The 15,295-nt window shown below is 38.6% G+C and overlaps 1 protein-coding gene across 10 annotated transcripts in view; it reads left to right on the top strand.

Annotated features, from left to right (window-relative positions):
* LOC125414285 (uncharacterized) overlaps nt 1–15,295 on the top strand; it is a 155,921-nt gene that overhangs the window by 42,353 nt on the left and 98,273 nt on the right. For all 10 annotated transcript variants that reach the window (XM_085680768.2, XM_087900803.1, XM_085680766.2 and 7 more), the window contains exons 18-21: nt 9,523–9,551; nt 9,645–9,717; nt 11,322–11,404; nt 12,514–12,607. In XM_085680768.2, the coding sequence (XP_085536894.2) occupies nt 9,523–9,551; nt 9,645–9,717; nt 11,322–11,404; nt 12,514–12,607 (279 nt within the window). The remainder of the gene's footprint in view (nt 1–9,522; nt 9,552–9,644; nt 9,718–11,321; nt 11,405–12,513; nt 12,608–15,295) is intronic.

Raw genomic sequence — 15,295 nt, 5'->3', positions numbered from 1 at the left:
TTGTGTGTGTGTAGTAGAGTTCGTCTGTTTCTCTTCTTTGAGTTGTGGTTTTGAAGGGTCGCTAGATGTCTGGGTTATTGTAGGCAGTGTTGGCAATGTTGGATTCCTTGGGTTGCGATTTTCCTCCTTTTACTTTCTGTAAGGCTGGATTTGTGGCTACGAATTGTTTAAATTTATTTTTGTCCTGGAATATTTTATTTTCTCCGTTGATAGTGAATGATAGCTTGGCTGGGTATAGTAGTCTGTGTTTGCATCCATGGTCTCTTAGTTTCTGCAGTACCTCTATCCAGGATCTTCTGGCTTTCATGGTTTCCATAGAAAAGTCTGGTGTAAGTCTGATAGGTTTACCTTTATAAGTTACTTGACCTTTTTCCTTTGCAGCTCTTAATATTCTTTCTTTAATCTGAATGCTTTGTGTTTTGATTATTATATGGCGAGGGGATTTTTTTTTTGATCCAGTCTATTCGGTGTTCTGTATGCTTCTTGAACCTTCATAGGAATATCGTTCTTTAGATTGGGAAAGTTTTCTTCTATAATTTTGTTGAATATATTTTCTGGATCTTTGATCTGCAATTCTTCTCCTTCTTCTAGAACCCTTTTATTCTTAGATTTGGTTTTTTTATTGTATCCCAGATTTCTTGAATGTTTTGTGAAGAGAATTTGTTGGATTTGCCGTTTTCTTTGACCAGAGCGTTTATTTTCTCTATGGTATCTTCAGAATCTGAGATTCATTCTTCTATCTCTTGTATTCTATTGGTTATGCTTGATTCTGTAGTCTCCGTTCGTTTACCTAGGTTTTCCATATCCAGCCGGTTCTCGGTTTGTGTTTTCTTCATTGCCTCCATTTCATTTTCAATTCTTGAACTGTTTCCTTTACCTGCTTGATCATGTTTTCTTGGTTTCTCAGGGTATCATTCACGGATTTACTTAATTCTTCAAACTTTTTGTTATACTTCTCATCCATTTCTATACTCATTTCTTCAAACTTTTTGTTATACTTCTCATCCAATTCTTTAAGGGAGTTATTCATATCCTGTTTAAAGGACTCTATTGCTTTCATAATGGCACTTTTTCCCACTTCTTCTGGATTAAGGTGTTCAAATCCTTCTATTGTAGGGTCGTTGGGATCTGGTGTTTTCATATTGTTTTTCAGATTGTTGAACGAGGTCTTGCCTTGACGTCTGCCCATCTCTTCCTTCAAATGCTCTCTATTGGATCTTCTGGTACCGGGTCAGGTTCCCTTGTTGGGCAGGGACTTCACTGACAGAATGCGCACCTGTCCTCAGGCAGGCTTTTAAGACACAGGAACTGCCTCCTGCCGGGAAGCGCCTACAGCCCAGGCCCAGCTCGCAAGGCAGCTGAGCTGGGGAAATTTTATGGCCCCCGGGGAAGGGAGAAATATAGGAATTTGTACTTGGATGGAACCTGGGATGGCAGGCGGGAGAGCTTAGCAGGGTGGAGCCAGCACAGCAGGGTGACCTGGGAGTCTATGGGGTCGGGGAAAGTCCGAGCTCCCCCTCGCCGGGCCCCTGCCGTGGGCCAGAAGAAAACTCACCCCTCCAATGGCCCTCTGCTAGAAGTCAGGACCCCTTGCTGGTCAGGAATCTGTTCTATTTTTTTATTTTTTTTTATTCCCATCATATGTGCCCACAGTTCAGATGGGCTAATTTGTAGCCCTCGTTATGGGTCTGGACAGTTTAGTTTTTTCAATTACAAATTTCAAACTATATTCATAAATTCTTTTTTAACTAAAAATTCTGAATATAAAAAATTATTATTAATGGGAACTCTTCTTTTTAAATTAATTGCTTTCACTTTTTTAGCCAAAATATTTGCAGTTTGATATCTCTTGATATACATGTCCCAATCCCACTCCCATTTCAACTCTTATCACCATGGTTTTATTTTTTTCCTTATTTATTTATTTAAAGAATTTCCACTTCCTCCCCTCCTCCCAATACCCTCCTGCTCCCCCCACTCCCTCTCCTCCTCCCTCACCATTCCCAAGAGCAGTCAGGGTTTCCTGCGCTGTGGGAAATCCAAGTTCCTCCCCCTCCCTCCAGGTCCAGGAAGGTGAGCATCCAAACAGACCAGGATCCCAAAAAGCCAGTACATGCAGATGAAACAAGACCCAGTGCCATTGTCAATGGCTTCTCAGTCAGCCCCCATGTCAGCCACATTCAGAGAATCTGGTTTGATTACATGCTCGTTCAGTCCCAGTCCAGATGGCCTTGGTGAACTCTCATTAGATCAGTCCCCTTGTATCAGTGGGTGAACGTACCTTTCGCGGACTTGACTTCCTTTTTCATGTTCTCCTTCCTTCTGCTCTTCATTTGGACCTTGGGGGCTCAGTCCAGTGCTCCAATGTGGGTCTCCATCTGTATCACCATCCATGTTGGATGAAGGTTCCCTCTGGTTCTGCCTTCCTTGCTCACGTTCTCCCTCCCTCTGCTTCTCATTTGGACCTAGGGAGTTAAGTCCAGTGTTCCAATATGTGTCTCTGTCTCTAACTCCATCCTTCACCATATGAAGGTTCTCTGGTGACAAGCAAAATATTCATCAGTATGTTTATGGGACAAGGCCAGTTCAGGCACCCTCTCCTCAGCTGCCCAGGGAGCAATCAGGGAACCTCTCCTTGGACCTGGGAACCCCTCCAGAATCAAGTCTCTTGCAAACCCTAAAATGAATCCCTTAGTTGAGATATAAACTTCCCTGCTCCCATAACCATACTTCCTCCCTCCCCTCTCCCATTCCCCCAAGCCACCCCCAATCCTCCCCCTCTTCCCTCTCCCTAACCATCTCCCCTTACTTCTATCCCCCCACCCCCCGTGCACCCAAGTTTGCCTTGCAATCTTGTCTACTTCTAATATCCAGGAGGATAACTATATGATTTTATTCAGGTTCACCTTCTTATTTAGCTTCTCTAGGATCATGAATTTTAGACTCAAAGACCTTTAACTATGGCTAGAATCCACTTATGAGTGAGTACATACCATATTCCTCTTTTTGGGTCTGGCTTACCTCACTCAGTAAAGCGTTTTCTATTTCCATCCATTTTCATGCAAAATTCAAGATGTCATTGTTTTTTACCGCCGAGTAAAGCTCTAATGTGTATATATTCTGCACCTTTTTTAACCATTCTTCTATTGAGGGGCACCTAGGATGTTTCCATGTTCTGGCTATTACAAATAGTGCAGCTATGAACATAGTTTAACAAATACTTTTGTAGTATGATAGGGCATCTCTTGGGTATATTTACAAGAGTGGAATTGCTGGGTTCTGAGGGAGGTTGACTCCCAGTTTCCTGAGAAACCACCACACTGATTTCCACAGTGGCTGCACAAGTTTGCATTCCCACTGACAATGGATGAGTGTTCTCCTCTCTCCACATCCTCTCCAGCATAGGCTATCATTGGTGTTTTTGAGTTTAGCTATTCTGACAGGTGTAAGATGGTATCTTAAAGTGGTTTTGATTTGCATTTCCCTGATCGCTAAGGAGGTTGAGCATGACCTTAAGTGTCTTTTGGTCATTCGAAGTTCTTCTGTTGAGAATTCTCTGTTCAGTTCAGTACCCATTTTTCATTGGGTTAATTAGAGTTTTAGTGTTTAATTTTTTGAGTTCTTTGTATATTTTGGAGATCAGACCTTTGTCTGATGAGGGGTTGGTGAAGATCTTCTCCCAGTCAGAAAGTAGACTTTTTGTCTTACTGACAGTGTCCTTTGCTTTATAGAAGCTTCTCAGTTTCAGGAGGTCCCATTTATTCATTGATTCTCTTATTGTCTGTGCTACTGGGGTTCTACTTAGGAAGTGGTCTCCTGTGTCTATATTTTATAGACTACTTCCCACTTTCTCTTCCATCAGGTTCAAAGTGGACAGATTAATGTTGATGTCTTTAATCCATTTGGACTTGAGTTTTGTGCATGGTGATAGATATGGATCTACTTTCATTCTTCTACAGGTTGACATCCAGTTATGCCAGCACCATTTGCTAAAGATGCTTTCCTTCTTCCATTGTATACCTTTACCTCCCTTGTCAAAAATCAGGTGTTCATAGGTTTGTGGGTTAATATCCGTGTCTTCTATTCGATTCCTTAGGTCGACTTCTCTGTTGTTATGCCAGTACCAAGCTGTTTTCAATACTGTCGTTCTGTAATAGAGTTTGAAGTCAGGGATGGTAATGCCTCCAAGAAGTTCCTTTATTATATAAGATTGTTTTGGCTATCCTGGGTTTTTTGTTTTGCCATATAAACTTGATTATTGTTCTCTCAAGGTCTGTGAAGAAGTTTGATGGGATTTTGATGGGGATTGCATTGAATCTATAGATTGCTTTTGGTAGAATTGCCATTTTTACTATGTTGATCCTCCCAATCCAAGAGCAAGGGAGATCTTTCCATTTTCTGGTATCCTCCTCAGTTTCTTTCTTCAAAGACTTAAATTTCTTGTCAAATAGGTTTTTCACTTTCTTGGTCAGAGTTATCCCAAGATATTTTATGCTATTTGTGGCTATCGTGAAAGGTGAAGTTTCTCTGATTTCCCTCCCTGCTTCTTTATCCCTTGTGTATAGGAGGGCAACTGACTTTTTGGAGTTGATCTTGTATCCTGCCACATTACTAAAGGTGTTTATCAGCTGTAGGAGTTCTTTGGTAGAGTTTTTGGGGTCGCTCATGTATACTATCATATCGTCTGCAAATAACGAGAGTTTAACTTCTTCCTTTCCAATTCGAATCCCCTTGATCCCCTTATGTTGTCGTATTGCTATTGCTAGAACTTCTAGCACTATATTGAAGAGGTATGGGGATAGTGGACAGCCTTGTCTTGTTCCTGATTGCAATGGAATGCCTTTGAGTTTCTCTCCATTCAGTTTGATGTTAGCTGTCGGCTTGCTGTATATTGCTTTTATTATATTTAGGTATGATCCTTGTATCCCCAGTCTCTCCAACACCTTTATCATAAATGGGTGTTGAATTTTGTCAAATGCCTTTTCAGCATCCAATGACATGATCATATGGTTTTTTTCTTTCAGTTTATTTATATGATGGATTACATTGATAGATTTGCGTATGTTGAACCAGCCCTGCATCTCTGGAATGAAGCCTACTTAATCATAATGGATAATTTTTCTAATGTGTTCTTGGATTCATTCTGCCTGTATTTTATTGAGAATTTTTGTGTCGATGTTCATGAGTGAGATTGGCCTGTAATTCTCTTTCTTGGTTGTGTCTTTGTGTGGTTTTGGTATCAGGGTAACTGTAGCTTCATAAAAGGAGTTTGGCAATGACTCTTCTGTTTCTATATTGTGGAATACGTTAAGGAGTATAGGTATTAGCTCTTCCTGGAAGTTCTGGTAGAATTCTGCATTGAAACCATCTGGTCCTGGGCTTTTTTTGGTAGGGAGATTTTTGATAACAGCTTCTAATTCTTCGCGACTAACAGGTCTATTTAGATTGTTCACCTGGTCTTGGTTCAACTTTGGTAAATGGTACTTATCTGAAAAAGATGTCCGTTTCTTTTACATTTTCCAACGTTGTGGCATATAAACTTTCGTAGTAAGATCTAATGATTCTCTGAAATTCCTCTGTGTCTTTGGTTATGTCCCCTTTTTCATTTCTGACCTTATTAATTTGCATGTTCTCTCTCTGCTGTTTGATTAGTTTGGATAGGGGTTTGTCAATCTTGTTGATTTTCTCCAAGAACCAGCTTTTTGTTTCATTGATTCTTTGGATTGTTTTCTGTGTTTCTATTTTGTTGATTTCAGCCCTCAGTTTGATTATTTCTAGTCTTCTACTCCTCCTGGGTGAATCAGCTTCTTTTTTTCTAGAGCTTTCAAGTGTGCTGTTAAGTCTCCAATGTGTGCTTTCTCCGTTTTCTTTAATTGGGCTCTTAGTGTTATGAACTTTCCTGTTAGCACTGCTTTCATAGTGTCCCATAGGTTTGAGTATGTTGTGTCTTTATTTTCATTAAATTCAAGGAAGACTTTAATTTCTTTCTTTATTTCTTCCTTGACCCAGGGGTGATTTAGTAGTTGACTGTTCAACTTCCATGAGTTTGTTTGCTTCCTGGGGGTAGCATTGTTGTTCAATTCTAACTTTAATCCTTGGTGATCTGACAAGACACAGGTGGTTACTAATATTTTTTTTGTATCTGTGGAAGTTTGCTTTGTTACCGCGTATGTGGTCAATTTTCGAGAAGATTCCATGAGCTGCAGAGAAGAAGGTATATTCTTTCCTATTTGGGTCGAGTGTTCTATAGATATCTGTTAAGTCCATTTGATTCAATACCTCCAATAAATACCTCTTATTTCTCTGTTAGGTTTCTGTCTGATTGACCTGTTCATTGGTGAGAGAGGTGTGTTGAAGTCTCCTACTATTAGTTTGTGTGGTTTGATGACTGCCTTGAGTTCTAGAAGAATTTCTTTTACATATGTGGGTGTTTTTATATTAGGGGCATTTTTATTCAGGATTGAGACTTCTTCCTGATGAATTGTTCCTGTTATGAGTATGAAATGTCCATCTCCATCTCTTCTGATTGATTTTAGTTTGAAGTCGATTTTGTTAGATATTAGAATGGCCACACCCGCTTGTTTCTTAGGTCCATTTGCTTGGAAAACCTTTTCCCAACCCTTTACTCTGAGTAGGTGTCTGTCTTTGTGGTTGAGGTGTGTTTCTTGTAAACAGCAGAATGTTGGATCCTGTTTTCATATCCAATCTCTTAGTCTGTTCCTTTTTATAGGTGAATTGAGTCCATTGATATTAAGTGATATTAATGACCAGTGGTTGTTGACTCCGGTCATTTTTTTTTTGAGGGGGTAGTAGAGTGTATGTGTTTTCCTTCTTTGAGTTGTGCTTGTGAAGGGTCGCTAGATGTCTGAGTTACTGTAGGCAGTGTAGGGAATGTTGGATTCCTTGGGTTGTGATTTTCCTTCTAACATTCTCTGTAAGGCTGTATTTGTAGCTACGTTTTGTTTAAATTTGTTTTTATCCTGGAATATTTTGTTTTCTCCGTTGACAGTGAACAATAGCTTGGCTGTGTATAATAGTCTGGGCTTCCATCCATGGTCTCTTAGTTTCTGCAGTACCTCTATCCAGGACCTTCTGGCTTTCATGGTTTCCATAGAGAAGTCTGGTGTTAGTCTGATAGGTTTACCTTTATAAGTTACTTGACTTTTTCCTTTGCAGCTCTTAATATCCTTTCTTTAATCTGAATGCTTTGTGTTTTGATTATTATATGGCAAGGGGATGTTTTTTTCTGATCCAGTCTATTCGGTGTTCTGTATGCTTCTTGAACCTTCATAGGAATATCGTTCTTTAGATTGGGAAAGTTTTCTTCTATAATTTTGTTGAATATATTTTCTGGATCTTTGATCTGCAATTCTTCTCCTTCTTCTAGAACCCTATTATTCTTAGATTTGGTTTTTTATTATGTCCCAGATTTCCTGAATATTTTGTGATGAGAATTTGTTGGATTTGCTGTTTTCTTTGGTCAGAGCGTTTATTTTCTCTATGGTGTCTTCATAATCTGAGATTCATTCTTCTATCTCTTGTATTCTATTGGTTATGCTTGTTCCTGAAGTCTCTGTTTGTTTACCTAGATTTTCCATATTCAGCCGGCCCTTGGTTTGTGTTTTCTTCATTGCCTCCTTTTCAGTTTTCAATTCTTGAACTGATTCCATTACCTGTTTGATTGTTGTTTCTTGGTCTCCCAGGGTATCGTTTATGAATTTACTCATTTCTTCAAACTTTTTGTTATATTTCTCTTCCATTTCTTTAGTCATTTCTTCAATCTTTTTGTTATATTTCTCTTCTATTTCTTTAAGTGAGTTATTCATACCCTGTTTAAGAGACTCTATTGCCTTCATAATGACACTGTTTTCCACTTCTTCCGTAATAGGGTGTTCAAGTCCTTCTGTCGTAAGATTGCTGGGATCTGGTGTTTTCATGTTGTTTTTCAGATTGTTGGAGGAATTCTTGCCTTGGCACCCACCCATCTCTTCCTTCAGATGCTCTCCAATGGCTCTTCCCTCCACTGAATCTTCTGCTACAGGATCAGTGCCCCTTGCTTGTCAGGAATCACTTTGTCTGTAGTCCTACCTTGCTGCAGGCAGGCTATTAAAACAAAGGAACTCCCTCCCGTTTGCACTCACCACCCCATCCCGGCAGTGCCCACACAGGATGAGTTGGAGAATTTTATGCCCCAAAAAAGGGAGAGTGGAAGGGAAGGGTTTCCTGTCTGAAAGAGGGGATGGGGTAGGAGAAGAGAGGGTTTAGCTGGGGGAAGCCATCTTTTCGGAATCCCCAGGGAGATAAGGATGGTGGGAAAATTTGTGTGTTCCCTTACCGGGCTTGTGTTGGCGGGTCAGGAGCACACTTACCCCTTCATTGTATTTTCTGTTACCTTGCCTTTACTTTTGAGTTTGTTCTTATCCAAAAAGGAATAAACAAACATGTATGAAAACTGGATAATTCTATATGATTCTTAGGATGCTAAGCCTGTGGAATTCTATAAGGTTACAAAATATAATTCTTTAGGTATTAGCTATTCTTGTAAGACAAAGATTAATGAAGTGGTCATAATGATCCATAAATTAGTATAAAATAGAAACAAGATTTATAGGTTTTTTTTTTAGAAGAAAAATTGTCTAGGTAAAAGAGAAATGGCCTAGAAGGCATGGAAGCTCATGTCGAGGAGACTGAGAAGAACTCACTTTAGACGCTATCAGTGTAGTCTCACTCAAACCATATTACACTGTTGCATTCCTGCATTCATTATTGTAATCAGGGAGTATTATTACCCACCCAGAGGTAGGAATGAAGCAGAAACCATGGAGAAACACACTGTGTACTCCTTGCTCCTCATGACGTGTTCAGCTTGCTTTCTTATACAAGCCAGGACCATCTCCCAAGAGGTAACACTGTTCATAGTGGGCTGGAACCTCCTACACCAACCACCAATTAATAAAATGCACAATAGACATGCCCACAGGCCAATCTCGTGGAGGCAGTCCAGCCATTTAGGTTCCCTCTTCCCAAATAACTCTAGTCTGTGTTGACAAAACAACCAACAAGCAAGGCTCAGAAGTCTTCTAAATTATATACTGTGCCATTCTATAGTGGTTTTGACAGTTGATATAGACTCAGGGTCATGATTTGCTTCTCTGATTAGGAATCCCTTTCTTCTTTGTTTATTAACATATTCATATTGTTATATTGCCTTTTGTGTTTCTGCTATAGTCATTACATAATAACCTCGTTTTGAAAATCTGATCAAGTTTAATCAAAACTGGATTTTAATTTTCTTTAGTGTATATTTTTTTTTCATGTTACTATCCCAATGGGACACAAAAGCAAAATAAGCAAATTCACAGCCTGAGAAGCCCAAGTGTAAAGTTATCATTTGCAAAGGTAGCCTGGGGACTGAGTTCCATTCAAACTCTGCATGAGTTCACGATTGATTGACTTATTTGCGTATCATTGATCCTCTCTCTCTCTCTCTCTCTCTCTCTCTCTCTCTCTCTCTCTCTTTAGAATCTGAGGAGGAATATTCACCCTTGATGGTAATAGCCTTTATGTTTTCACTTTGGATAATTTGCATCACACTAAATGAAATGTACAATTATTCTTCAACTGTTCCTTCAAACATCTTTAAGGTTATCAATGAAATGAATGATTCTGTTCTAAATAAAGCAGTAGAGATGAAGGAAGCATGGAGTATACAAGAGGGTAAGTTTTGTGCTACAGTCAGTCTGGAAAGATAAACTCTAAATATTGGAAATCTCCACAAGCTTCTCACTCCTATCAAGATTAGGTGGGATGGCAGGATTTGTGCTAAATAACACAGTGCCATTGTTGACATAGATTTTACAGAAGACATTTCCAAGTTGAAGGGGCTGGTTTGGAGAAGCAACTTGAGTTCGTTGTTTCTACTTTTATGTCTCAACACGGTCATGGGTTCCTTCAGTATCAGAAATTCTAGGCAAAAGACAAACCTAACAAAACCATCTTACACACAGCAGGCTGCTCATTTCATATCCCTTCATACCCTCTGTTAAGTGATGAGTAACATCTAATTCTCCATAGAACGATGCTTGTAAATTTATTCACTTAACACAATTTGTTCCTTACTGGGTACTGCTAACTTTAGAACTCAAACTTGTCTGGAAACTTCCACTCATCTTGGGGCTGCTTTAATTTAGATTTGCAGTGTTACCGTCTACTAAATCATTCTCATCTACTACTCAGGGCTCCCTCACATTGGTGTCTCTGCCACATTTAAATTGCTCCATGCCCACATCAAATGATAACATGAGCTAGTTTAAAAAATATCAATGTACAAGCCTCTTATAATTATATATGTTTTCATAATATAACTTCCATCCATATCTCTACATAGAGCCATTTTCTTGGTTTGCTCACTTAGAGAAGGGACTCTGATGTTTATAGTGATGATGCTATTCCTGTCCCCACATTGCTACACCAGCACATACTCTCTTTGGTATTCCAGTATTTGCTGTTCCAGTATGCCGTGCTCTTGCTGTTTTTTGTCCCAGTAATCATTTTGTCCCAATAATAGTAATTATTGCTGTGTATGCAAAAATAATACACAAGAGCACCTATGTAGTCCAGGAGCAAAATGAATAGATACATAGAGAAATAATTTACAATAGTAATGATAAAGATACAAAGGAAAATAAACAAAAGCACCAAGGAAGTGCTGTAGAAAGCAAGAGTAATCACTCAGGCAAAGAGAAAATGAAGAAAGAAGGCCTATGACATTGAGCGTTCACAGAAGAAAGTCAGCCTGTAGGAATAGTGACCGTAGCATTTCAGCTTTAAGTTACATTAACGCTACCTTAGAGTAGCTAAAAAACGATCTTGTCGATAACCAGTCAGTTTTACCAACATAAATCTCAAGTTCTGCAATTACACAGAATGAGTAGTCAACGAGGTAAATGACCAGTAGACTATGAAATGTGACTCAATGCAGAAAAGCATGCAGTTACTATAAATGATTTCATTTATTTGTTTTCAGTTTGGTTTCAAAAGTGTGTTTGTTGGTGTTTAATGGAGTGATTGTTACTGACCCGTTGAGATGCGTGTATGTTGTGGACATGACACACTTGATTATAAACTAATAATGCGCAGAAGCTTCTGATAGTTAAATAAGTCAGTAGTTTTCTTGTTGAAGAGTAAACTTATCTGAAGATTCTACTTAGAAAATTAAAAGTCTAGTTGGCGTTGTTTCTAGCATTTAATTTTTTATATATGCAATAATTATTATCATGTTATCTAAATGTTTTCATGGTTTATTTTAATCATATGCATAGACTTGTCCGAAGGACCAGCTGTAAAACTGACATCAGAAGAGGAATCAGATAGTTATGACGGCTTTGAAAAGAATCCACCACTGGTATTTAAGTAATTAATTTTGAATTACAAACTGATGTTTCTCATTGTAAAATAATGTAAAATGGATCAGAGAAAGTTACGTTTCAAACTGCCCTCAGAATCAATAGATCATGACTTAATGTCTAATTTAACACCATTTGCTTAGTTATAGAATCCAGAATATTTTTGGAATCTAAAAGTAACAGATAACCCCAATCTTTGGATATATATGAAAAAAATTAATTTTCATGTTGTTTTCCCTTCTTATTGCCACTTACCTATTTAAAGAATAGATCAAATTTGAAACTTATAACTAGGCCATTATAGTTTGAATGATTTCAAAGGGATCAACCCACAATTTGATGTATTAGAAAGGGTTATTATTCCAAGTAACTAAAAAACCGAGGGTTCCAAAGAGTAGTCAGTACTATCAATGTGTAAGTTTCACTGACTCATTTTGGTCCTATTGTGGGAGATAACACAGGCATGTACAATTAGTCCCACTGCCTGTAAAGAGAAGGTGCCTTCCATTAGGGTCAGTGGTGCTGTGCTTCCAACAGGAACCTTCAAGCTCATTATACTTCAATAAAGGGAGACAGAAACTACATTAAAATGTTACTCAGTGACTTTACTGACTACTAGAGTGCTTATCAGCTTTAGGAGTTTTGTTTGGTGACTTTCTATATAAAATTTTTTGACATGTATTTTTAATTGAAATAGGATTGCATCAGTTTCCATCTTCCTTTTCCCATCTACCCTCCCTCAAACCCCTTCCAGGACTCCCTATTCTCAAATTGATAAGCTCTTTGTATTTATTGTTGTTACTTGTGCAAGCGTATGCGTGTATACACACATTTATATAAATAAAACATGCTAAGTCATTTTTGTTGTAAGACATTTTCAATACATATTTATTTTCAATATATTTTTGTAATTTTAAATTAAAATTTAAAATTTGGAGACACATATAAGGTGTTTGAGTCTGAGCCACATTCCATTTTTTCCCCTTCCAATTTCTCCCCTTCCCTACCCCTTAAGGTAAATTTAATTGATTTTAAAAGAGAAAACTGAGATTTTGCTGGAAAGTGATTTAAAAATGTTGTAACTAATTACTGATGCTTATTTTAACAGAATATCATTAAGCAAATTCACACACAGGATGTTGATTATTTATCACTGACTAAAGATCAAAGAAGAGAAAAAATGGTGATGTGTCAGGAAAAAGGTAAGGAATCTGACAATAAAAAGTCAATTGATAGAATATTTGTTTGAAGCACAGGGAGTTACGTATACCCCAAGCCAGAAAAATTACCTTCTAAATATGTACTGAGTAACAGGATATTTTAAGTTTCAGTAGCACACATATCAAAGACAAGTTTTAAGACAGGCTAAATGAAGCGTATCAGAAAGGAGGAGGGTATGAGTTACCTTTTCGGTGTTTAATGACCAAGGGAGGTTAGGAAGCAAGTGGGGGTGGAGAAGAACGGGGATAGATTAAGAAAGGTAGAAAAGATAGAGAGGAAATGAAGGGAATGAAGAAAGGGAGTGTGCAGGGGAGTGCGGGAACTTCATATAAAAATCATGGGTAGGTGATTTCTCATGTTAAAACACTACAAAGCGAACTGCTAATGAGGAATTGTGTGTAAGAGACTGAACAATGTGTTCCCATAGTCTTATTTGCTCACTTTGCGGAAGACATAAAGACATAAAGACACGCAACTAGAGGAGGAAAGGGTTTATTTGGGTTATATATCCATCAAGGGATGCTGCTGAGGTTGGTCCCTGGAGGCAGGAACTGTAGTAGAAGCCAGGAAAGAATGCTGATGATTGACTTGCTCCTCCAGGCTTACTCAGTTTGCTTTATTATAGATCCCGGGGGTGGTTCTACTCACAATGGGGCTGGAATGTTCCACATAAAGATTTGACAAATTAGAGCCTTCTTCAGTGTTCTATCGTGTATATAATCAATATCTATTCTCAACTGTATATATTACTTAATATCAGTGGAAAAGTGTTCTTAAATCCCAGTATAATACCAGATGAGTCTAAAATAGCATCATAGAAAGGAAAAACATGAGGCTTTAGTCATAGGTTGATTAAGGGTGCCATCAATAGGCCCAAAGAGCATTCAAAAGGTAGTGTCTGAGGATGCTGATTCAAATTGGGAGACATGGTGGGAAAATTGCACCAAATAGAAACTAGATTCGGTACAGTTAAATTATAGTAAAGGGTTTTTTTTTTAAAATATTATTTATTTATTAAAAATTTCTACCTCCTCCCCTCCTCTCATTTCCCTTTCACTTCCCCCCTCCTCCTCCCTCTCCAGTCTTAAGAGAAGTCAGGGTGCCCTGCCCTGTGGGAAGTCCAAGGCCCTCCCCAGTCCATCCAGGTCTGGGAAGGTGTGCATCCAAACAGACCAGGCTTCCAAAAAACCAGTACATGCAGTAGAAACCAGTGCCATTATCATTGGCTTCTCTCAGCCCTCATTATCAGCCACATTCAGAGAGTCTGGTCTGATCACACGCTTGTTCAGTCCCAGTCCAGCTGGCCTTGGGGAGCTCAGGAAAGGGATTTTTGAAGAGACTCATTGACCAGAGTTTCTCAAAGTTTCATGATTCACCTGTTGAGGACAATGTTCAAAATAATTTTGGTTCAACTTTTCTGGAATTCTTCATTTCTTTTTTTCTTTTTGGTTTTTTGAGGCAAGATTTCTCAGTAGCTATGGAGCCAGTCCTGGAACTCGCTCTGTAGATCAGGTTGGCCTTGAACTCACAGAGATCCACCAGCCTCTGCATCCTGAGTGCTGGAATTAAAGGCATGTGCCACCACCTTCCGGCTTGAATTCTTCATTTCTAAGAAGGTGTCTAGTGGTACAGTTGGTGTTCTAAAGTTGGTGTTCATTGTCACGTGAACAGCCAGTGTGTAGACTTCTCATTAAAGAAAATGAAAAAGATCCTTTGGTTGATAGTTCAAGACCATATCTAAGAAAACCTAAACATTATTATTATTTCTGAGAATATTTCTGGGGGGAGAGTGAACATAGAAACATCATTGAGAAAATGTAATTCAATGAGATTTTTTTTGATCACCAATCCCGTATCTATCACCATGTTTGATGATTTAATTTCTACAGTGTTTCAACACCAAATGATAAGGAAGGGAACTTGTAAGATCAGTTTACTAAAACAATGCAAAAAGAAAGTAATGTGCTGAGAAGGCTACCCAGTGGAACTGAAGATATGAAGTATCTTATTATACTTTCTAATGTGATAAACACGGTGACCACATGCCACTGGAGGAGGAAAGGGTTTATTTGGGTTATATATCTATCAAGGGATGCTGCTGAGGTTGGTCCCTGGAGGCAGGAACTGTAGTAGAAGCCAGGAAAGAATGCTGATGATTGACTTGCTCCTCCAGGCTTACTCAGTTTGCTTTATTATAGATCCCCGGGGGTGGTTCTACTCACAATGGGGCTGGAATGTTCCACATCAATCATTGTCAAGAAACTGCCCACAGGCTTGTCTGCAGGCAAATCTAATGGGGATGTTTTATCGATGGGGTTCCTCTTCTCAAAGGACTCTATCTTGTGTCTTGTTGATGAAAAACTAACCAACACAGGAAGAAAAAAAGTAACATGCACAAATTTAGAGTGAACGTTAAAGAACTGTAGAGAAGCCAGCTCAGAAATCTTTGCTATATGTTGATTCAAATGGAAATGAGAATTATTGCTGTTTGTATGAGTTATTGAAACCAAAGAGGGAGTGAGAGTCATGTGATGAACTACAACACTCAGTAATCTCTGTAAATGATGTAGGTTACAATGATTTTAGGTATTCAGAAGAGTTTAATTTGAATGCAGAATCATCTGGTTTTGAAAGGATAGCTAAATTTCTTAGAAGACTGTTAATTGATG

This window comes from Myodes glareolus, chromosome 23 (assembly GCF_982192425.1).
Source record: "Myodes glareolus chromosome 23, mMyoGla1.1, whole genome shotgun sequence".
NCBI classification, from domain to species: Eukaryota; Metazoa; Chordata; class Mammalia; order Rodentia; family Cricetidae; genus Myodes; species Myodes glareolus.
The sequence above is the reverse complement of the archived record's forward strand: the minus strand, read 5'-3'. Positions and strand labels throughout refer to the sequence as shown.